Source organism: Bombus flavifrons, chromosome 10 (genome assembly GCF_040668555.2).
Source record: "Bombus flavifrons isolate JBK064 chromosome 10, iyBomFlav1_principal, whole genome shotgun sequence".
NCBI lineage: Eukaryota > Metazoa > Arthropoda > Insecta > Hymenoptera > Apidae > Bombus > Bombus flavifrons.
In genome coordinates, this window is record NC_138451.1 from 8,007,553 (window position 1) to 8,029,787 (window position 22,235).

Below are 22,235 nucleotides of genomic sequence, written 5' to 3' on the forward strand. Positions count from 1 at the left end.
CGCCAGCGTGCGATTTAAAACACCATTTTCGTGGCACAGGCCGTTATGAGATACCGGTATGCCAGCCGATCCAGACACAGGCAGCTTCTGTTTTCGGCAATGAGGATGTCAGACAAGTTACGACACGGCCAGCAGGTGTTACGACCGGACAGCCAGTTCAGGAGGCCCAGGTATTTCCTCCTTTTTCCTCTCTATCTCTCTTCCTCGTTCGTTTCGTCATTTTTCATTTTCCTTTGATCCGGTTGTAACCAGTCGACCGAACGTGGCTACTGTTTAACTTTTGTTGCGTGTATCGGCGATCACTGATTGCCTTTTCGATTCCAGTTACATTGCTACCATCGCGGGAGGACGCGTGACGATGATCGAATCAAGAAGAAACGTCGCTGTTATCTTTTTAGAAGCATGATTTCCATTTTTAGCAATTTTATTTACTTCGATCGAAGTTGTTCTACTATTTGGACAGTTGGAATAGTAAATCGGTAATAAACAGTATATATGTATGATATTTCAGATTTAATCAGTGGAAAATGATACTATTTTAAAAGACTTAACAGGATTTGGATATCTGGGTCAATTAGATACATCTTGATACCTTGAATTTAGCACTGCTATAAGTAGTTATGGACGTAAATCAAGAGTGTAGATAGTGTCAACACTGGAATCTTGGATACAGTCATTTTGATTATTCTTGTTTCTTTCTTCCTTATTCATTTTTGTGGCTTTGAGTCTCAGAACTTTGATATTTAATAATCATATTTCTATTGTAATATTATACGTATAATCCTTCATATCTTAATAAAAATGAATATTAACATTGTCAAGAACACCTTTCTGTACATTCTTAACGATTACAAAGATAAAATATCTAAATCTACTATTGTAGTTCCAGTAATACAGATAGTGCTTATTAATTTCTCAGTGTACTATTCAAGCTGATTCTCCTTTGAACAGAATCCCATTTGCAAGATCATTCTGTCCATTCCCAAACAACTAGCAAAAATTATTTCTTTCTCAGCTCGCCACTGAAACATTGAACGTATCGATTTAATAAAACCTAAACTTATTATCCAGCCGCCACATTTCCATAACTCCGTATTCATACAGAAATACGCATCAACCGATCATCTGAAACCAATAGACACCATACATACACACACAGTACCTTCGATCTTTTATTCTACAGAGAACATATAAAAAGAATGCTCCTTGCACAATCAGCGACGTCTCCTTTGCAGAAACTCGAACAGTGCCAGGGTGTACGGAGGCTCGCGACTACCAAGTGCATTCTGATACGCGAGGGAAGGTGGAGGAGGCGGCGGAATGGCTAGGATCTCTCTGCGGTCTGCTACATCTATTTATAGCGTACGCCATGCTAATGCATGTGCGCCTATGCACCACGCTAACACCACGTCCCAAGCATAACGGGCTTTTACATGCTGCACTGGATATTCCACGTGGACTCCCCTCCTACGTCGCAGCGCTGCCCCTTTCTCCAAGGATTGCCTGTTTCTCGTGAGCTCCGCCGCCGTTGTCCGCGGAGGTCTCATCCCGGCCATACACGCGTGCGAACGCACGTGCGCCTGTCTCGAAGAGGAACGCATCCAGAGAGCCCGCGTTCTTCGAGATTTATGCACGGGCGCAGGTCCCCCTGTGTAAAAGACGAGCTCGCGCGCGCGTAGGCTTTTCCGGTCACACTGCGGTCAACCTGACTCTTAAAATGCTGTTGAACTCGATTTTTATTGATCCTCTTCACTTCGTCCAGTTCCAAGTATTCTTTTACACGTGGCGAAATAGAGCTGTGCCTGAGAGACCTCTTGCACGATAATTTACCGAATAATTGTATTTTTGTGGATCGGGTGAGTGACAGGTCGTAGATGATTGTTAGGGTCTTACGCGGTTCTCTTTTTTTTTTTTATTTTATATCGAATAGTAGAAGTAGGATAGACGTAGAATAGGTACGTAATTTCAGTTGATCTATCGCTAAACTTGTTACAATGACAACTTATTCGCGCCACTTGTAACTTGTGACTTGTACATCTTTGATGGTAATATCGATCCAAATAAGTTCGGCAAGAGGGTCTAGGTGAGTAATGATTTATCAAGTAGATCTCCGGAGTAGTATCTCCGAAGATCTCTGAAGAATATTACAGCTTTTGGTATATAATGTCGTGGACAATTGTTTGATTCAATGCAATGTATTTACATACCTATTGTACGCTTGGTGAAAATCAAACACCTGCTAAGAATTACATGAGGAAAGGACGAATTAATTGACTAAAGAGCCATACTGTTTCACAAGATACGCAACTATGATGGAAGATGAATGTGGGATATAAATCCACCATAACAAAGAATCATTGATTTTTATTTTAACAGAATTCAATAAACAACAAAAGATCCTTCGTTTCACAGAACTATGAGAAGAACTATATACAATAATTTCCTCGCCGTGTTGTATCAAAGCTATAGAGCTTAAAGCAACAAGTTGTTGAAAATAATCAGATTGAAACTGGTATCAAAGGTACACCATAAATCTCATTGATACTTACTACCAATCTTAACCGCAACCAACCAACTTTTTAATTTCTACATCGACTTACTGTTTCGTTCTTCGTCTTTTAAGTTAGGTAGCTCCCCAGAACAAGAGGAACAAGACACACCAAGCGAATTAACTTTCAGTCTTAGTCGGCTGATAAACGGCCTCATATGGGATATCTAAATATCGCGAAGGCTCTAAAAGTCCCGCGCAACCTCGAGCGCGAAATTTACGTTCGATTCGCATCCATCGCAGGCGAATATAAGTGTCGAGGCGCTACGTCTTCTGTACACCTCGGGCGTTATAACTTCGGCAGTTGTTACTTATAAATTATCATCGCAACAGTTATAACTCATAGATCGTACGACGCCTTATAACTTATAGTCGCGGCCGTACAAGTTATAAACGCGGTGTATGTAATTTATATGTTACGTGCTGCCGATGTTATAAAACGTCCGACCGACCAACAAACAGTATTATTCGATACAAGATTATAATACGCGTCCGACAATCGCCCAACGTCCATTTCTTTCCATTGCAACGATCTCGAAGATACATTTATATCGACGCTCGTGTCATTTTGCATTTGCGTCTCCATCCGATCGTGTCGAATAAATCGATGCGCGCATCTTTCTGCGCATAACGGGTCACGTGACATTCACTTCGAAAAGAGATTTCCGCTTGATCTTCTCGAAGTTTGATGGGTTCGTGCTTTGATTAAAATGTAAAAAGTAATCGTTGACAAATGACGGATTTCAATAATAGTTCTTTGCATATTTTCGGTAAGTAACTTTACTCACATCGTAAAATTTAGGGAATGAACATAAAATATAGTAGGGGACGAAGGAAAGTTTACCTAACCTATGTAAGTGATACAGAAAGTAGCACAATTTTATAAAACAAACTGTACATTTAATAAGAGCAAGTGAACAAATATAATATGCATACTATATTTCAGAATAGGCGACTGTTAGCAATATGGTAAAAAATATCTAATACAAAAATTACCAATATGCGCATATACGCAAATAAATCACTTGGTAAACTAAACTTTCTTTCGTCTACTACTGCAAATCGTTTATCTATCGTACAAAAATAAAAATTGCTTCCTGTTACTATGCCAGGAAATTAAAAAGTTTTCAGAACGATAACGGAGAAACTTCAGAAGCCTGATAGACCCGGAGGAAGTTAATGAACGCTATCCGCCACTATAAAAGCTTCTTCAGTGCCATGATCGTATGGATGATTTCCGCCATTACGGATATAACAGAAAGAAATGTCGCGACGTTTAATCGGCCGATTCGAGCGTTTTTCATGGAGTATGAAACGAGATTTGCTTTTTCAGACAACGATGACGGTAAATTAACCGATAATGTAGCTTGGTACTGATTACTGGATAGCAATGATGGATGCAGGAGGGGCATCCCTCGAACAGCTCTGTCCTTTACGCTGTACGCCAAGGTCGGTAACCTCAGGACGCCCTCAGGTACTCTTTGGCGCCACACTCTTCGTACTTTTAGCGCAGACAAGGTACAGGTCGACTTACCGCGTTGTCCTGCCCTGTTGGTAGTGATGGGTTGTCAAGCACTTCCAATCGCATCGGATATGTGCGTGTGGCGAACAATTCGAAACACTTCGAACAGGATTCGATACGCTAAAACTGCTGAAAGCTTAGAAGTCTTGGAAATCTTAAAAGGCATAGAAGTCTTGGAAATCTTGCAGATCTTAGAAATCTTGTAAGTCTTGGAAATCTTGACAATGTTGAATGTCTTGAAAGTCTTGTAAGTCTTGGAAATTTTGTAGGTCTTAGAAGTCTTGTAAGTTTTGGAAATCTGAAAAGTCTTGAAAGTCTTGTAAGTCTTGGAAAACCTAAAGATCTTGAAAATCTTGTAAGTCTTAAGTCTGGCGAGTCTTAGAAGTCTTAAAAGTCTTGTAAGTCTTAGAAATCTCAAAAATCTTGAAAGTCTTGAAGGTCCTAATTATTCCGATAAAACGTGAAAGCTTGAGGTGTAGTCAATATTTTACAAACATTCTAAATGCTTTAATCCAAACAGTATGTATCATTGACGTTAAACATTAAAGAGAATTAATTGAGAAAATTTAAGATATCAGAGACGCGAACAACTTTCCAAACTTTCAGTGAAGTGAATCGAATTTTGATAGTCTTGAAAAACGCCGATTCGTTTGGAAACTGAGTTTCCAATACCCATCACTGCCTTCTATCACTACCATCGCTTTGTTAACAAACAAAACACCGCGTGCTGGCCTCGAAGGAGCGTCGCGATTCTTCTGGGTTAGAATCCTTCGGGGAAGGAGCTGCCTAGGATTTATACGAGGGAGGTTGAAGGAATACACGCCGATGGTAATCGATGTATACGATCTCGAGGAGAACGTCGATTATACCTGGCGATCGAAGTAATTTGATTAATTTTCCAGTTGTTAGGTTAAGTATTATCGCTGCTGATATTTTCGCGTGATTAATGTTGGTATTGTTGAAGTTGACTCGTGATGAGGTTAGATTTGCGATAATTCGAACGATGCGCGATTTTTGTCGATCGAGAATGATTTAAGTGGGAAAAAGATGCAATGCGCTTTAGGAACAGAAGATGAATAATAGCCAGGATAGTTAAATTAAAGTTTGGAAAGATATTTATGAAGATATTTTTATAGCGTGCGGAATACTACGAGGAAGAGATGGAAATCTTATAATTGGGTTTTGATATTTATGTTTTATGTAAGTATCTATTAAATTACTGTCACGGTTTTCTTACAGTACGTGATGAAAGTATCTTCCTAAAGTATTAAAAATATACTGGCGGCCGTAAATCGGACGTATAGCGTATGTTCTCCAAACAACGTTTATATTTTTATCGAATATAAACGTATATTCGAATTACCATATATTCGAGAATTATGCGTGGATTAGCGTTTACCAGTTTTCTTCACGTTTTAAACACACAGCATCCTATTTACAGTTTACTACAAATAGAAATAAAAACAATTTTAATACCGTAGAATCTCGTAAACGTGTTTACGGGTATAACTTCATCCGTCAGAATTATTTCATAGATTCTCCGACATACAACGAATAAGAATTAAAAATATCAACTGTTCGTAATTTTTTAAGCTCAGTCAGAAGCAAGTATAGTAAAAGTAAATAGAGAGTATGAGTAATAAATAAAATAAATTTGTAACGCAAGAAGAAAATATTATTTCGAATGAAATATTTCATATAAAAATGAAAAAACGCTTTTGAGAAAATATTTCAGTCTTCTTGCGTGTTTAAAATATGCAGATATGGGCATATGAGGAATATGAATCGGTGTCAATCAACAGCCGGAAGGTGTGTGTCTTCGGTCCTTGATCTCGTTCCCTTTAAGAGCCGCGAGTAAAACTCATTTTCTGCTGTTCTTATTTATCATTAATATCACTGAACGCACATCGCTGTTCCACTGAAACCCATCTTGGAATGCGAGCCGCTCCGATTTCAACCGCAGTTCGACCGGGCAAAAATTCTTAACATTGCTGAAACCGGCCGATGAGGTTATCGCATCATTCGCTCGATACCGGTCGGTAATTACGAGACGCAATTACATAAACCGTCTTTTTATCTTCGTTAATTAGTTACACACGCGTACGACGCTGCATTATGTATATCGCCGATTAATGCTTCGTTACTGCTCGCTAATCGTGCTAATCGTTTCGATTATGATCTGTCGGTAATTATTCGGAATTGCATTGCCTACCTTCTATACGACATAAAACGTATCTACGTTCTCTGTATTTACGTAGGTAAGATGTTAGGTTTCATGGGTTTCACGGGTAGGTAAGAATGTATTATGGGATTAAGTTAGTACGTAGACGAGGTGAAATGGTCCTGAAAGAAGATTGAATTCGTGTCGCCATCTGTAGATGGATCAATAACTTGGATGGAAACGCTCCTTGGGTAAGAATTGTATATGAAAATCCATAGTAGGATAGTTCTATTAAAATATGTATTTAATAAACTATTGTGAAATATAAGAATTCACTACGTTTCCGACATAAGCTTAATTTTATAATTTTTTAAAAAGTACGGTAATTTTTATATATTTTATATTTTATGTGTAATTTATAATATGTTACAAGTACGCGAAGCTTTTGCCAGCTAACAACGTAAAGCTTTTATTTCGTGAATAAACTTAATCATTGCAATTCCACAAAATTAAAAGAAAAGTTAAATCACAGTAAATATACAGTGTATAATTCATTACAAAATATGAAATTTACCAGGATATGACAAACAACTCTGAAGTCTCAAAACATATGCACGTACATATCTGTAAATCCTAAAAAAACATAAATTTACAATATTTTGATTCCGCCGCGTGACCAATGCAGGTGAAGCACTTTCATAGGAAAATTACGATTAAAAATTTGTAATTGCTCGATGTATAATAGTGTTTTGTCTCCCGTTTTCGAATCGCCACTAAGCGCCTGTTTTCTACCAGCTATGTGCAGCTTGGTACGAATGCACGTCTTCTGCGTTCGCTGTGCGATTGCATATTCTTCCCAACAGAAGCGTTGGTGAAAGAAATGTGCATATAGTTCTGGCGTTTAACCGCTAGAGGCGGTAATTTGTGGTGCGTGTTTTGACTGAATTTCTCCCATCATCAGCGATCTCCCTACTCATCTCTGATAAAATGAAGTCAGTGAGTCGTGTCGTGTGTCAAGTTGCGGGAGGTTGCGCGCATGTTTATTTAAAGCTTACTGACGTGTGTGTAGAATTGCGCGCGCAATGAATCAGGCACCAGTGTCGTGTATTCCAGCGGGGAAGATGTCAAAAGCGAAGAAGGTGCTCGATGAGGCCCGCGAGATCCAGAATCCGGAGTTGGATCTCGCGGATAAGAGTATCTCGACGTTCGAGGAGATGCCAGGATTGCGTGAGTCTACCATATCTTCGTGGGTCTCGTTCCGTTCGCCAAATTAGGCAACTTGTCCTGACTGGTTTTTGGAGCGGATGGAAATCCGAGGTGGCCATTTGTTGCTTGTCCACGCTGTGGGCGTGTCCACGCATGCGCGGACAAGGACTTTGAAAGATAATACTTTAAAAATCTGGAACATTGTTAACAAAAACAATTTTTCTTTGTGAATTCTTTCATTTTTAAATTAACATAAATGTTTGCAGTATCATTACTGACATTATTATTGAGTATATTCATATTATTTTATTAACTATATTTTATTTATTGTTTTGAATCACATTTTTAAGCTCCAAATGTTTGAAATGATGATTGTTTTGTTAACAGGAGTGATGTTTCTTTTTAATTTCTAAATTAATATGAATATCCACTCAATGGTTGTTGATATTGTTGATCATATTCATCAATTTAATAATAATTTTAATGAAATTAATAATAATTTAATGATATTAGTACATTTGGCAATTTGGAACACATATATTTAAGCTTTAAATGTTTATGATGGTAGACCAAGATATTTTTTCTGTTTCAGTTAATATGATTAACATTACAAGGTTGACTTTGAGTCACAATAAAATTCAAGGTAGATTTACAAATATTTTTACACTTATTTGTGACAAATTGTATCTTTTACTTATATTGTTTCCTTTATACAGCTGTACCACCAGGTCTTGCAAATCTAGTCAATTTGGAGATATTGAATCTGTTTAATAATCATATTACTGAGCTTCCAATTTCATTGTCACAAATGCCAAAGCTACGGATTCTTAATGTAGGGTAAGTTCTTTACTTGAATTATCGCTAATTTACAACATTTTATTTAAATACGTTTACAGGATGAACAGATTAGATGTGCTTCCACGTGGATTTGGTGCTTTTCCAGTATTAGAAGTCTTAGATTTAACTTATAATAATCTAAGCGAGAAGAATTTACCAGGAAACTTTTTTATGATGGGTTAGTAACATTTTAATGTTTTAAGATTATATTTAATTATACGTTCAAAGAATACTTCTTTTTACAGAAACCTTAAGAGCACTGTATTTAGCTGATAATGATTTTGAATATCTACCTCCTGAAATTGGGCAATTAAAAAATTTACAAATCGTAAGTAATAGCATGTTCTTGTATTAAAATCTGATTCTGTTCCTCTTATTTATTGCTAGCATTTAATTGTGTGTTTCTATTGCAGCTTGTATTGAGGGAAAATGATTTAGTCGAATTACCAAAAGAAATCGGCGAATTAACGCGACTCAGAGAATTACACATTCAAGGGAATCGATTAACAGTTTTACCTCCTGAAATAGGTATATATACTTATGTAAAATAAGATTAACTTCTTAAAAAAAAAGGATGGATCCAATAAAAAAATAATCTAAATTTAATAATTTAGGAAATCTGGATTTAGTAAGTAATAAAGCAGTGTTTAGAATGGAGTTTAATCCATGGGTTATACCAATAGGCGATCAACTGCAAGTTGGCATTTCTCATGTTATGGATTACATACGTTCTGAAACATATAGATAGTATGTATTATCTACTTATTTTAAACATAAGCGCTTATTGGAGTATCTTATAATCGTTTCTTTCCAGTGTATATAGTCGACACCAAAGCGCCAAAGGACCGCCACCGCCGATAGAAAACGACAAGAGTAAGAAAATATCCCGTGTTCGTTAAAACGGAACAGAGAATGATTAACTAACACCATCAAAAATATTTCTAAACTAATATAACTTTTTTTAATTCACTCACTGCCAAGAATCTCATAGCTTAACATATTTGCAATCTAAGAGGTGCCTTAATGATTAACACAGAAATAGATGTCACACATTTCAATTTTGCAACCAGTGACACATGTACAACATTAGTTATATATTATATATATAATCTACTGTTATACTATTCAAATTTGATGATTAATATATTATAAATGCTATTTTTATAATAATTAAATAATAAATATAATTTGGATGAATAAACAATACTTTATGTAGAATGAAACTTAGGAGTGTTTCTTTATAGCAGTTTTGATTTTTATTTATGACACTGCCTGTCTCTTTCTCCAGATTAAATGTAATTGCATGCAATTCATTTCTGTCATATATAACTAACATGCAAGCAACAATTAACTTTTCGAATTTGCTTCACGCACAATGTTTATACAAACATATGCATGTATTTCCCACATCTCACATTTCATACTCCTTACTTTATTTCTCAATATTAACATCCGACATCTAATATTCCCTATCACATACTACTATTCCACCTCTTACATCCAGCATCCTTCATCACGACCTACTTCCCACTTTCCAAATTTAGGTCTAATAATTCTACTCATTCAGATTAGATGATTTCCTGTGGATTTTGTGGGTAACGAATTTCATTTTGTGGGATAACGAATTAATTTTGTTTGTGGGAAAAACCGATTTCTTATGGATCTTGTTAGAAATTGGTGAGAAATGAATTTCATGTTATGAGCTGCATTGTACAATTTGTGGGAAAATTTCTTTTTATTATTTATGATGTTTTAGAGTGTAAGATATGGGAAATGAATTTAGGAAAATTGGTAGTTTGATTTTGGATGTAGGGAAAAGGGCGTAGGATATGGAATGTAGGGAATACACGGAATGTGAGATATGGTTTAATAAATATTGGACGTAGGATGTGGGGAAATATCTATGAAGAATATACTGCAACATACCGAATATGGAAATATGAGATGTAATTGAGATATGCGCTGTAGAAATTAGAATGAAAGATATTCCATATAGAAGTGGAAATACGAAATAAATATATAAATATATAAATATATATATATATATATATTTATATATTTATATATTTATATATTTATATATATATATTCATTAGTTTTAATATTTAATAAGTATATGATTTCCTGTATGAGTGTTACGTGAATAATTCGAAAATAACAGATCAAATTCAACAAAATGTTACAAGCAAAAAGTAATCGACGAGGATGGGATTCGAACCCACGCGTGCAGAGCACATTGGATTAGCAGTCCAACGCCTTAACCTCTCGGCCACCTCGTCCGCTTGAGGTAGGTGAAAAAATGTTCTTGCAACAGGGGTGATCACCTTTCAGGGGTAACTAATCTCTTGAAAAATTGGACTTTATTCGTCAATAGTAACTGCTATCATATGTATTTTAACAATATTTGATAGCCTTCAGGACATTAAGAACATTTTAATAATTTCAAGATACATTACACATTAATTTTTTAATATATTATTACTTAAGGCAAAAATTCTAAAATATTAGGATATGCTTATAATGTTAATATTTGTATAGAAATATATGTACCATATAGTATTAATCTATGTATAAGCTACGTAGAAAGCTAAAGATACTGTAAGTACTGATAAGACAGAATAAGGGATAGTTCAATAAAAAGATCGTTCTTGTAGTGATTAAGCAAAAACAGAAAATCTAGGAATATTGTTCAATTACAAATTATTCTAATCATATAATTCTCAACAATGTTATTTGATAAATGAATATTTTTACATGGAAAAAATTAAACAATTGTTTTATTATTTACCCGTAATTAAATTCCTAATCCTATTCCTATGAATTTCATTCTAGAAATTTGGCAAATTTTTAGGCGCACTTCCGAAAAGAATTTCTTAAGGCTGACATTACCACAAGTACGAGGAAACTTGCTGACTTTTCAACCAAACAAACAAACCAATGTTTGCAAACAATCATTGAAAATGTAAATAAACAAATATCAAAATTGTAAATGAACAAAATGAGCAAGCCAGTGTTTGCAAACAAATCCAAGATTAAAAATTGGCAAGCCAAAAAAATTCTTGTCGCTCGAAGTTTTCGGAAATTTCGTAAATAAATAAACCAATGTTTATAAACGAAGTTTGAAAGCGTAAATAAACAAATTCATATTTGTAAGCGAAGCAGGAAATAATTAAATAATTTCTTGAAAACTCAAAATCAATGTAAAAAGCGATTCTGTAATTTGCAATTGAAACACCGTATGTTTCATTACAAATTATTATTTCTTAGCAACAGAAACAAAATCCTTTCACAAAATGTGTCGTTCATTCAGTTGAATTCGGACGTTCATCCTGTGAAGATTCGTCTCGCCTATCTTTTTTTCCACCGATTACCGATAATTCGCCAAAATGGTAATTATTTCTTTAATTTTGTCATCTACGTATAAGAAAATATTGCAATAATTACCTGTAAGAATATATAAAATCTAACATTTTATGGTCCCCAAACTTATACAAAAAGATTTACATTTACTAGAAAGCAAACTCTAAATTATTCAATCTACTCATTATTAATTTATGTTAATAATTTATATCATATATAATAACAGCGCGTGCGTTACTAAATATTAATAATTAATTTGTATATATTAATAATATAATTATAAAACTGATACGAAAGAAAAATAATTTTTAAAGAATAAATTTATCTAATTTTTCAGCGTGAAGTACTGTCGGTCCACATTGGCCAAGGCGGCGTCCAAATGGGCAATGCTTGCTGGGAATTATATTGTCTGGAACATGGCATACAACCTGATGGCATGCTTCCGCCTCAGAGCTGTTCTAGCGATGAGGGTTTTCAAACTTTCTTCAGCGAGACTGGCGGTGGAAAATACGTCCCACGAGCTGTATTTCTGGACCTTGAGCCCACAGTCATTGGTAGTTTTAATTTAAATAACAAACTTTATTTAAAAATTGCTCTGTGCAAATTATCTTATAGTTCTTTATCGTATCATATTTTATTCTAACCTAATCACAAGGAATAAATAAATATTACGTATTCAGTATACTACAATATATATACATATGTATTTCGCATAATATATGTATTATAAAATATTATATATTATTTGAAGAAAATATGAAAGTAAAAGAAACTCTAATTTCCAGTATATACAATCATTCTTTGCTGTATACAAAGTTTGAACGTAGAGACACACTACTCTCAATCATATTATTTACTATAAGCTTCTCTGCAAACATAATACAATAGACATATTTTATACGATATATAAACAGACCGCGGATTTTTATGAATTTATGGGAAACTTGAAGATACAAAAACGCACAGAATGCGCATGGAAGAACCATATGAAGTATTCAATTTTCTAAATTATATTTACAAACTTACGAATTTACATAAATATTCGCAGGCTGATTATAAAATATGATACATGTCATAAGAATCTAAGAAAGTGACAAAAATCTCGATTTCCAACATCTCCAAACGTTCTACATTTTAGACGAAGTTCGGACAGGAACCTACCATCAGCTATTTCACCCCGAACAGCTAATTTCCGGTAAAGAGGACGCGGCGAACAATTACGCTCGAGGGCACTATACTCTGGGAAAAGAAATAATCGACCTGGTTCTGGACAGAATTCGCAAGATCGCCGATATGTGCACCGGTCTCCAAGGATTCCTAATTTTCCACGCATTCGGTGGTGGTACCGGTTCAGGATTCACCAGCCTTCTAATGGAGCGCCTCTCCATGGACTATGGCAAGAAAGCTAAACTCGAGTTCGCTATTTACCCCTCTCCACAAATTTCCACCGCGGTGGTAGAACCTTACAACGCTATCTTAACTACGCACACGACACTAGAACACTCGGACTGCGCGTTCCTTGTTGATAACGAGGCGATCTACGATATCTGCAGGCGAAACTTGGATATAGAAAGACCAACCTATACAAATTTGAATAGATTAATTGGACAAATAGTGTCTTCTATCACGGCTTCTTTGAGGTTCGATGGAGCACTGAACGTGGATCTAATGGAGTTCCAAACGAATTTGGTCCCGTATCCCAGGATTCACTTTCCTTTGGCTACATATGCGCCAATTGTTTCGATTGAAAAAGCTTATCATGAGCAATTGACGGTGATGGAGTTAACGTCGTCTTGTTTCGAGCCTGCAATGCAAATGGTCAAATGCAATCCACAGAGAGGAAAATATATGGCGTGCTGCTTATTATATAGAGGTGATGTGGTCCCGAAAGATGTGAACGCGTCTATTGCGACTATTAAGACGAAGAGGGCGATACAGTTCGTCGATTGGTGCCCCACTGGTTTTAAGGTAGAAGGATTTTATTTTAGTAGTGAAAGAACTTGTGTTTTATGAGATCTATAATCGTTTTTATTTGAAATATTCTGAACTGATACCATAGATAGAAAAATAGAAATATATTTTGAGAAAAAGTAGGTAATTAAAGACGTAAATTTGATTTTTTAGGTAGGAATTAATTACCAACCGCCAACAGTAGTTCCTGGAGGAGATCTCGCCAAAGTACAACGAGCTATGGCATTGCTTGCAAACACTACCGCAATCGCTGAGGCATGGACCAGACTAAATAGAAAATTTGATCTCATGTTCGGCAAACGTGCATTTGTTCATTGGTAAATTATATATGACCATGATACAAAGATGAATTAGGAAAAGAAAAATTCCTCCATTACTTGAGACTTTTATTCTCGACTAGAAATATTTTGTTTAATGAAATATCAATCTATGTTTCAAAATTAAATTTCAAATTTCCAAATTTAGGTACGTGGCAGAGAGTATGGACGAAAGTGAATTTAACGAAGCCAGAGAAGATCTAGCCGCTTTAGAAAAAGATTACGAAGAAGTTGGCATGGACTCGACGGACGCTGGCGAAGGTGAAGATGAAAACTAAATGGACGACATGTTCCTGTCAGAAAACCATCTTTTTACACAGGAATATTTTAGGAGAACGACCAATTCCCACAACTATTTTGTATAAGCTGTACACTGTTTTCGTTAATTTTGTTTGTACTTGTCATTGTTTTAATAGATAGCATTATTTTTAATGTACATATACACATTTGTAAACTTTTATATTGTAAATAAAGGTTTATTTTTTTCTAAATTCTTCTATCTTCGTTTAATACTAAACTTTACATGATATAATAGAATAATATTTGATAAAATTTCTTTCAACATTTTTTTTATCTATTCCACAAAAATCAACTTCTTTGGACTATTATGTTTCATTAATAATTTACTATGAATAAAATTGTTCAACTAATTGGTCTAACTTGACTAAACTGTCTGCTCTTGAAATAATTCAGATATTCTTATAAAGAAGAGGATGATACAACTGGAGGAAGACACAAAGATTCATAGATATTACAGGCTTTTTATTGTGTAGGACAGCACGCGGCTACACGAATTATATTACATATGTATAAATTCGTAATCGACAGCTTTACAGTTACAGAGAACTTTTATCGCACATAGAATCATCTTTCAATCTCGAGGGGAGGGACAAGGGTGACATCTTTTCTTCTATTTTTTCCATTTTCTTTCTTTACAAACCACGACGTAACGGACAGTACACTCGGTGTAATAACATGATATGAAAACGCGCTTTGAAACGTTTCCATTGCAGGCAACGCACGCTTCGAAATTGCTTTTCTTCTTTCTTTCTTTCTTTTTTTTTTTTGTGCGCATTCTCGCCGAGTGGTACAAGACAAACTCAATAATAATATAATCAATAATAATAAACCTAATAGTAATATCGATAATAGAAATAATAATAAAAAAATAATGATAAAATATAAAAGAAGATCTAGACGAGTGTCCTCGCGTGACAATCGAGAAAAGGAAATCCCAACTTGCTGGTCGAGTACGTCTATTATATAAAAAGAAAAAAAAAGAAAAAGATGCGTTTGCGATGAAAAAATGGCGAAGGATGATGAATGTAGGGGAACGTGAGAAGAACCACAACGACGATGATGAAAAATAAAAAAACATCGATCGATCGGTACACCGACATACAATGATAATATATCACGACGACAATGACCCGGTGGCATCAACGAGAGCGTCTGTTCATTCGATTCTTAGGATAATAATCAATATATAATATTTATCTAGAATATCCTTCATTGACAAAGAAAAAGATACCATCGATCGTTTTTGTTCGTAGGTTCACACGTTCAATGGCGGAACTTTATTCTTTCTTATTTTCTTCTTCTAGATTTTCTGGTAAAACACGAAACAGGAAGAGCAAATATTGAACGACGTTTCGCCTGTGACACCTTTCATCGAAGTCAAACGCGATCACGACTATTATGATTCTATCGTAAATAGAGTATCCTAATAAAAAGATTCTCGTTGCGCGTGTCACGTGACTTGGTATGCTTTTGCTCGACACGCGCCATATATTAGCAAATTCTTTCTTTTAAAACTTTGTATTTTATAAAATTTCTGTTCATTTTCTCTCATTCACATACAAATACACCTACGCGATCCTTTCATACTTTTTTATCTCTCACTTTCTCTCTCTCTTTCTCTCTCTCTCACTCTCTCCTTTTCTTTTTCTTTCTTTTTTTCTCTCCCTCTCATACTCTGACCGCTTTTCTTTTTTCTTTTTCTTTTAGAGACCATCTTTTTTTCTTTTTCTCCTTAATTCAAATACAATTATCATCATCATTATCATCATCATTTATCTCATCATTTCTTTTTTGGATTGGCAGGCAAGTTAAAGCTGCCGCTCGCTGGACTAGAGATTTCACTACTCTTTATTGCGCATCCGTTGTCCGACGACAGTATTCTTCTTTCGCTCCTTGTGTCTCTTTCTTTCTCATTGTCGCTTTGCTCTCGCATCTCCGGGAACGGCTAGGAACCGCAATCCCAATTTACGTGATGTGACCTCTCTCATCTCTTCCTGACTCTTTATGATATCTCTGTCTCAAGCTTTCTTTTCATCTTTCATTCTCTCTCTCTCTCTCTCTCTCTCTTTCTCTCTCTCCAGCGAATGTTTCTTTTTATTATTCTTTATTTCATTTTAAATATATATGCTCATGAGCATTTCTTCGCCAGGCGAACAATTTGCCCTCATCGACAAATACGTTTGTCAGGAGAAGAGCCGCTCGACGCTAATCATTACTTTTCGCCGGATTTTTCGATATCACGCTGTGAATAATCGTTGAACGAGCAACCACAATTCCCTTTTAACTGAACACATTAAAGACTAATTCTTGCGATTTGTGATACGTTTGTTTTAAACTTGAGCAACAAAAATTGGAAATTAAAATTAGATAGCTTAAAAAATAATGAACTTGGTTCTTTTAATTTTGTAGAGACTAGACTGGTAAAGTGGCAGTTGTGTTTCTGTATATTTCATATAAGAAGTATTTAAGTACCTACATCTATAAAACATATTACACGAATGTCCAGTGTCTTGAACGCAACTCAATATACATAATTGTTTCTTACATTGAAACACATAACCAGTGTTTGATTATTGTCAATACAACTTAGGCATAAAGTATAATACCTCATGTAGTCTTGCCCAATTCCAAACATTAAATAATATCAAATTTTTCCACTAAATAAATTCCCTCAAAAATTAAAGCAATCTCTTATTTCCTACAATTCTTAATTCTCCTAAAAACAGCAAAGAGTTAACATCTAATTTCCGTTCAAACGCATCACAAACACGGTTTACGCTCGAGTACTATCAAGAACCAAATTTCAGGAACCAGAAGATCAAAGACAGGTATACCGATATGATAAATAGCGTAATAATTGTGTTGCTCGTCACTTTACCCTCACAAACGTTTGAAACGCCATGATAATTGTGAGCTGGGCTCAACGGAGCGAAGGCGTAGAGCAAGGATTATTACCGGAAACGAATCGAACGGATCGGGAGACGAACTTCTGGCCAGGGCGATCTCTGTCGATCGATAGGAGGAAGCTCAGACGAGCAACGCGAGTCACACGACGCGAGATGCCGACTGTCGGTAAAATGTCTATAAGGCACGGCCTCGAGGACGCTCGTCTCTCGTCGTCGTTAGGATTTCGTTCTTTTTTACTTGATTTTTTGCGTCCGTGGGCCGAGTGGAAGAGAGAAACGTCGCCATCTTCGGCTTCGTCTCGCTGCTGTACGAAAATAAAGCGCTCACATGGAGAGGATGATCCTCGTGTACTCGACAGACCGTGCAACAAAATCGTTGTTATCGTTCCACGGCCAGTCGACTCGATATTTCGTCCGCGTCGAAGAAACGCGAACTCGTAGGGGCAGTAATTACTCGTCCAGGCAAATTACAATCGCAAAATGCATGTTCCAATCGCTGGACGATGATTAGAATGATCGAACGAGACGCTACGAAATTCTATAAATCGCTTTTAGTCCATAACAAATGAGAGACTCGATGGCCGAGAAAGGTTAGGTCCAGATAATCGAAACTTAATTGTTTGGCTTAGTTAAGTGTATACGAATGTTTTGAGGATTCGAAGTTCTTGGAATTCGATCGTCTGCTTGGCTATCGAGCACCTCAAATAATTCCATTTTAGTCGTCAACACTGATAAAAGCCTCTAAACATTGCCCCTTAGAACGCTATGCAATCTAGTGTATAGTAACTTCGCTTGTACTTTTGTCGTCAATAAAGTTAGGAATATAACGCGGAGATCTGCGGTTAAAGATATGTTTAGCGTCTCGCTGGACCGCTCCTTATGATGAATAATTTTTATACAAATGATTCTTGGCCTTCGTTGCCCTGATTTTTGGAGTTTAGAGGTTTTAAAACTTGTACTGTATGGTTTTGGAAAACTAACATTGTAACTTCATCGTTTAGACGAACTCTAGTTCTTTTTCTTTAATCTTATGTAATGCAACTGATTCAATGTATAAATTGTTTCTCGCTATAATACTAGGCAAGGTCTCTATGATGTCAGATAACAAAGCTAATATCAAATATAGCACGAAGGATTATTTTTCATAAAGATTCTACAATATTAAAAGAGTAGCGAAATTATAATCCAAAAGAACATTATTTACACTTGAAAACCTCAACCCTCGCAATTAGACCAATTAAACGTAGATTTTGGATAAAAAACATGTCGCTAAGATCTGCACATTGCAACTGCCAGAGACGAGTATACATTGTTTCTTCGTGTAGCATTTGGGGGCGCGCGAATTCGGTAGAAAACGGTAATGCTAAGTTCTAAAACGTATCAAAAACCATCGTCCTTCTAAGGCTGGCTGCGTGGAGGACTGCGTGCGAGTTCGTATTGAAACGTACGCAGAGCGGGGGAGGAATCATACGTGTCGCGTTGTTTCTTTGGTAATACGTACGACGTTTATACGTAGTAGTCAGTTATACACACACCACAGTTACTTATGGTCGCTCGAACCGCTAACAACTTCAAAGTTATACATTACATATCCAGGCGTTATTGTCGAAAGTAATAAACAAGGAAAGAGACGCGTATTCGCGCGTCCTGTAAGCTCGAGGACACGATTATGACGCGGTCGTTCCAACTTTGCGAGAGCAAATTAAAAAACGAAGGAGTAAAACGAATAACATAAAAACCCAGATAAGGTTGTAAAAGCGACGTAAATTCTAACTTACACGCGCCCTACGGCGGCTGCCTTAATAATCACACGAGCTTATTTTACTTCATTGTTAAATAAAATAAAATTGAATCGGTCTCGACTGATCCAGATGGCGCTCTTTTTGGAGACGATGGTCTGATCTGTTCACAGCGATAAAAAATAATGATACCCATCGTTAGGGTGACTTTTCTCCATATAAGAATAACGTGACGACCACTATTGTCGTTGTAGAATCGTGATAATAATATTACTAGTCGTACAAATAAAAATAATAACTAAAGGCTGAGAATAGTAGCAGCAGTAAGTGGTAATGATAGTAACGGTAGCGATAATATATATACTATATATAATGTCGATTGTGAAAATATCTAAGATCAATGTTACTCTCTTTCTTTCTTAGTTTCTTCATTCACTCGTTCCTTCGTCTTTCATACGTTCACTCATTCCTTTTGTTCTCTGCCAAGCTCGAAGGCGTACACAGAATCTTTATGTCACTCGTTTGCAACCGAATACGATAGTTCAACGACACTGTGCGAATCTCATTGACGTTACAAGGACAGCAAAACCGCCGATGAACCAGAACCTCCCAGTCTTTAGGGTTCAACAAAGATACTTCGTGTGTTCTCGTCTCACAATCCTATATCAATTTGGTGGTAATAAACGCGATTGATCTCATCCTTTCATCTGAGTTATCATTTCCGCGTCATCTCCACTGCTTTTTTAAAGTTCTAAGATCCTGAGAATCTCGTAACAACAAAACTACTCATCACCAAATAGGACCAAATTTGCAGAAGAATGAGCAGAAGAACAGTTGGATGCTTCTACGAACTTGTTACCGAAGATATCATTTATCCTGAGCATAAATATAGTTTCCCCACAGACGAGAACTCCAAAATATTGTATGCGATGAACTGTACGACAATGGCGGCGGTTGTTTGCTCCGAGAGAAAACGAATTAACGCGATTTGGTCGGGCATCAGCCCCTGGAACCGTTCCTTCCGGGGAGTGGCCGTGCCGTAGTTCAGGATCTATAGATACGGATCACATCCCTAATGGTCGCTCTACAGAGTGGGCAATGTCCGCCACCCTTGCCGCACCACTGTTGAATAGCGCAAGGATAGCACATACACATGTGACCGCACATGTACAGCACACTATCGATGCTTCTTTCATAGCAGACCGAGCACTCGTTTGGCTGTCCAGGCGTAGGTTGAAGGCCTTCGCTCCATTGCTGCAGGTGGGAAGACGCCTGAGAGGTAAGAGTACCGTCAAGACTCTGGTAATTCACTGGCTCCACGTACGTAGAGGAGCCTGTACTGGCCATGGTGCCTGTCAAAGGCGGTGAGGACTGTCTGGAAGATCCAGGATGCGACGTGGACGCCGTAGACGCCGTGGACGACGAAGCAGTGACTGCTGGAGGGTGCACGTGTTGACTCCTATGCCCAGCGGAGGCGTAAGTAGGCTGTGGCGTTGATGAGGACGGTGTAACATAACCAGTCTGAGGAGGAAGATTCACCACCAGTACGGTGCCTCCGCCAATGGCTGGTTTAAACTGAACCATCTCGGAAAATCTGGACAGTTCTGTAGCTGCGTTACTGTGGTTGCAGTGCTGCTGTTGTTGTTGTTGCTGTTGCTGCTGTTGTAAGATGGTAGCTGGCGATGGATTGCTTTGGCGCTGTCGCGGTGGCGACGTGGGCCTCTCAGCCAGCATCCTGACTCGTTGCGTGCTACCGTACACATCGAAGAACGCCCACAATTGAAGACTTTGGTCCACGTGCATCACTACGTTCGGTGGTCCGCCATTCTTACTCATTTGAACTTCGCCAAAGTGAGTTACCGTGAAGGCTATCTCGTCACCAGGTTGAGGGCTGGATGCCACATCCTTGGAGACTACCCAATATTCTGGACGATCCAGTAGCAGATCACTGTCGTCGGGTAGATCCTCGGCGGTCAGCCGAGCTGGGTCGCAAGAAGTCAGACCTAGAGCCAAAGCACCCACGTACATAGGCTCTGTAGCGAGGATCTGCACGACCAATCGCTCCCCCAGTAGCAGTGGCTGGCTCGTAAACGCATAGCCGTGACAGAATTCCGTGTCGGTCCGCGTCGCCACGCACTGCTGGTTACTGAAGCGGATGTTTCTACCTCGGGTCCTGGAAAATGAAGGAAGCAAGAATCCATTAGAGGATGGTCTACTGCGGAACGGTAGCCACGTTGGAAATGTCAGTTTAAAGCAAGCTGACGTTGCCTTGATGTTTAATGTCGAAGGATTAGGATGTGGAGGAGAGATGTCACGGTGTAGATTTGAAGTCATTTATTATGTAGGTAGGTGAAGCTTTTACGTGGCGAGCATGATAGAAGATCTTGTAGTTAAGTGAAGGGAAGTTTAAATTAATTCTAAGAATGTGCATATTAAGTTTTGAAATCTTAATTAGTTGTAGCAATGAGATAATATCATGAGAGAGATGTTGAAAGAGTTATGGATTGAATTGAGCAATTTGCACTATGTATACTTTTATAAATTGATCATGTTAAATCAATATTCAGGATTTGATAATTTATAGAAATTCACAGAATACTTAAAAATTTCGTTTAGAGCACATTTATATGAGGGAAACAATTAAAGTGTACATAATTTCAACGCGAAGTACATTGAATTTTCCAAAAAGGCCTTGTTAGCATTCACCCATTGTAAAGCCACACGGAACAGACATAACACGCGATGGTAATCGACGCGAGTTAGAGAACAAATAACACCGGAAGACCATTCTAACTGTACAATGTGGCTACGAACGAATCGATAGCAGCCCATGGGATTCTTACAGTCTTGTACCGTGCTAATTTAATTCTTGTCACGATTCTCATAATTTAAATTATCTAAAAGCTTCAGAACAAAACTGGTACAAACATTCTACTCAACCATATTTTGCTTTAGGTGAGATAGAACATGGACCTATCGATCTCTTCCCGAAGTGTCTTTTTTTATGCCAACAACATATAAAGAACTATCAAATCGTGAAAACCTTCATCTATGTTCATCACTGTCTCGTTATATATATATTACTCTATACTAGGATAAAATAGAACCTATTAATCTCTTCTTGAACCCTATTTCTTACACCAACTATAAAGCCGTGTCTTCGCTGAAGCAACAACGGCCAACCTTTCGATACTCTTTCATGTTTCTTGAGAAAGTCGTTAGTGTGGACAAACAAGAGCCGACAAAACAGCTCCTCGTTTTTGGTGCTTCAGTGGAGACTCGGTTTAGAGTTCCAAAGTTTGTAAAAAGCTTCATTTGTGATCATCACAGTCTCCAATCACCATTATGTTCAAAAGGGTTAAAGCTCG

General features: G+C 37.1%; 3 protein-coding genes and 1 non-coding gene across 10 annotated transcripts in view; 2 read left to right on the forward strand and 2 right to left on the reverse strand.

Moving 5' to 3' along the window:
- ics (ras suppressor protein 1) overlaps positions 1 to 9,497 on the forward strand; it is a 136,962-nt gene extending 127,465 nt beyond the window's left edge. The window contains exons 1-8 of one of the 3 annotated variants that reach the window (XM_069122431.1): positions 7,199 to 7,458; positions 8,030 to 8,080; positions 8,154 to 8,274; positions 8,334 to 8,452; positions 8,520 to 8,602; positions 8,688 to 8,802; positions 8,889 to 9,021; positions 9,089 to 9,497. In XM_069122431.1, the coding sequence (XP_068978532.1) occupies positions 7,314 to 7,458; positions 8,030 to 8,080; positions 8,154 to 8,274; positions 8,334 to 8,452; positions 8,520 to 8,602; positions 8,688 to 8,802; positions 8,889 to 9,021; positions 9,089 to 9,173 (852 nt within the window). In that variant the 5' untranslated portion in view covers positions 7,199 to 7,313 and the 3' untranslated portion in view covers positions 9,174 to 9,497. Of the gene's footprint in view, positions 1 to 7,198; positions 7,549 to 8,029; positions 8,081 to 8,153; positions 8,275 to 8,333; positions 8,453 to 8,519; positions 8,603 to 8,687; positions 8,803 to 8,888; positions 9,022 to 9,088 lie in introns of those variants that run through there. The other 2 variants (XM_069122432.1, XM_069122433.1) reach the window with 2 other exon arrangements.
- A 974-nt stretch (positions 9,498 to 10,471) lies between these two features.
- Positions 10,472 to 10,553, reverse strand: TRNAS-GCU (transfer RNA serine (anticodon GCU)). Its single transcript has one exon. It is a non-coding gene; the product is annotated as a tRNA-Ser (tRNA).
- Positions 10,554 to 11,553: 1,000 nt separating this feature from the next.
- On the forward strand, positions 11,554 to 14,413 carry LOC138184148 (tubulin alpha-1 chain). Its single transcript, XM_069121844.1, has 5 exons — positions 11,554 to 11,663; positions 11,972 to 12,188; positions 12,773 to 13,602; positions 13,759 to 13,922; positions 14,071 to 14,413. The coding sequence occupies exons 1-5, from the start codon at positions 11,661 to 11,663 to the stop codon at positions 14,198 to 14,200; spliced, it is 1,344 nt and encodes a 447-aa protein (XP_068977945.1). The 5' UTR covers positions 11,554 to 11,660; the 3' UTR covers positions 14,201 to 14,413.
- Positions 14,414 to 14,663: 250 nt separating this feature from the next.
- The window catches only part of neur (E3 ubiquitin-protein ligase neur), a 122,722-nt gene continuing 115,150 nt past the window's right edge, over positions 14,664 to 22,235 (reverse strand). For all 5 annotated transcript variants that reach the window (XM_069122418.1, XM_069122419.1, XM_069122414.1 and 2 more), the window contains exon 4: positions 14,664 to 21,040. In XM_069122418.1, coding sequence (XP_068978519.1) covers positions 19,912 to 21,040 — 1,129 coding nt within the window. In that variant the 3' untranslated portion in view covers positions 14,664 to 19,911. The remainder of the gene's footprint in view (positions 21,041 to 22,235) is intronic.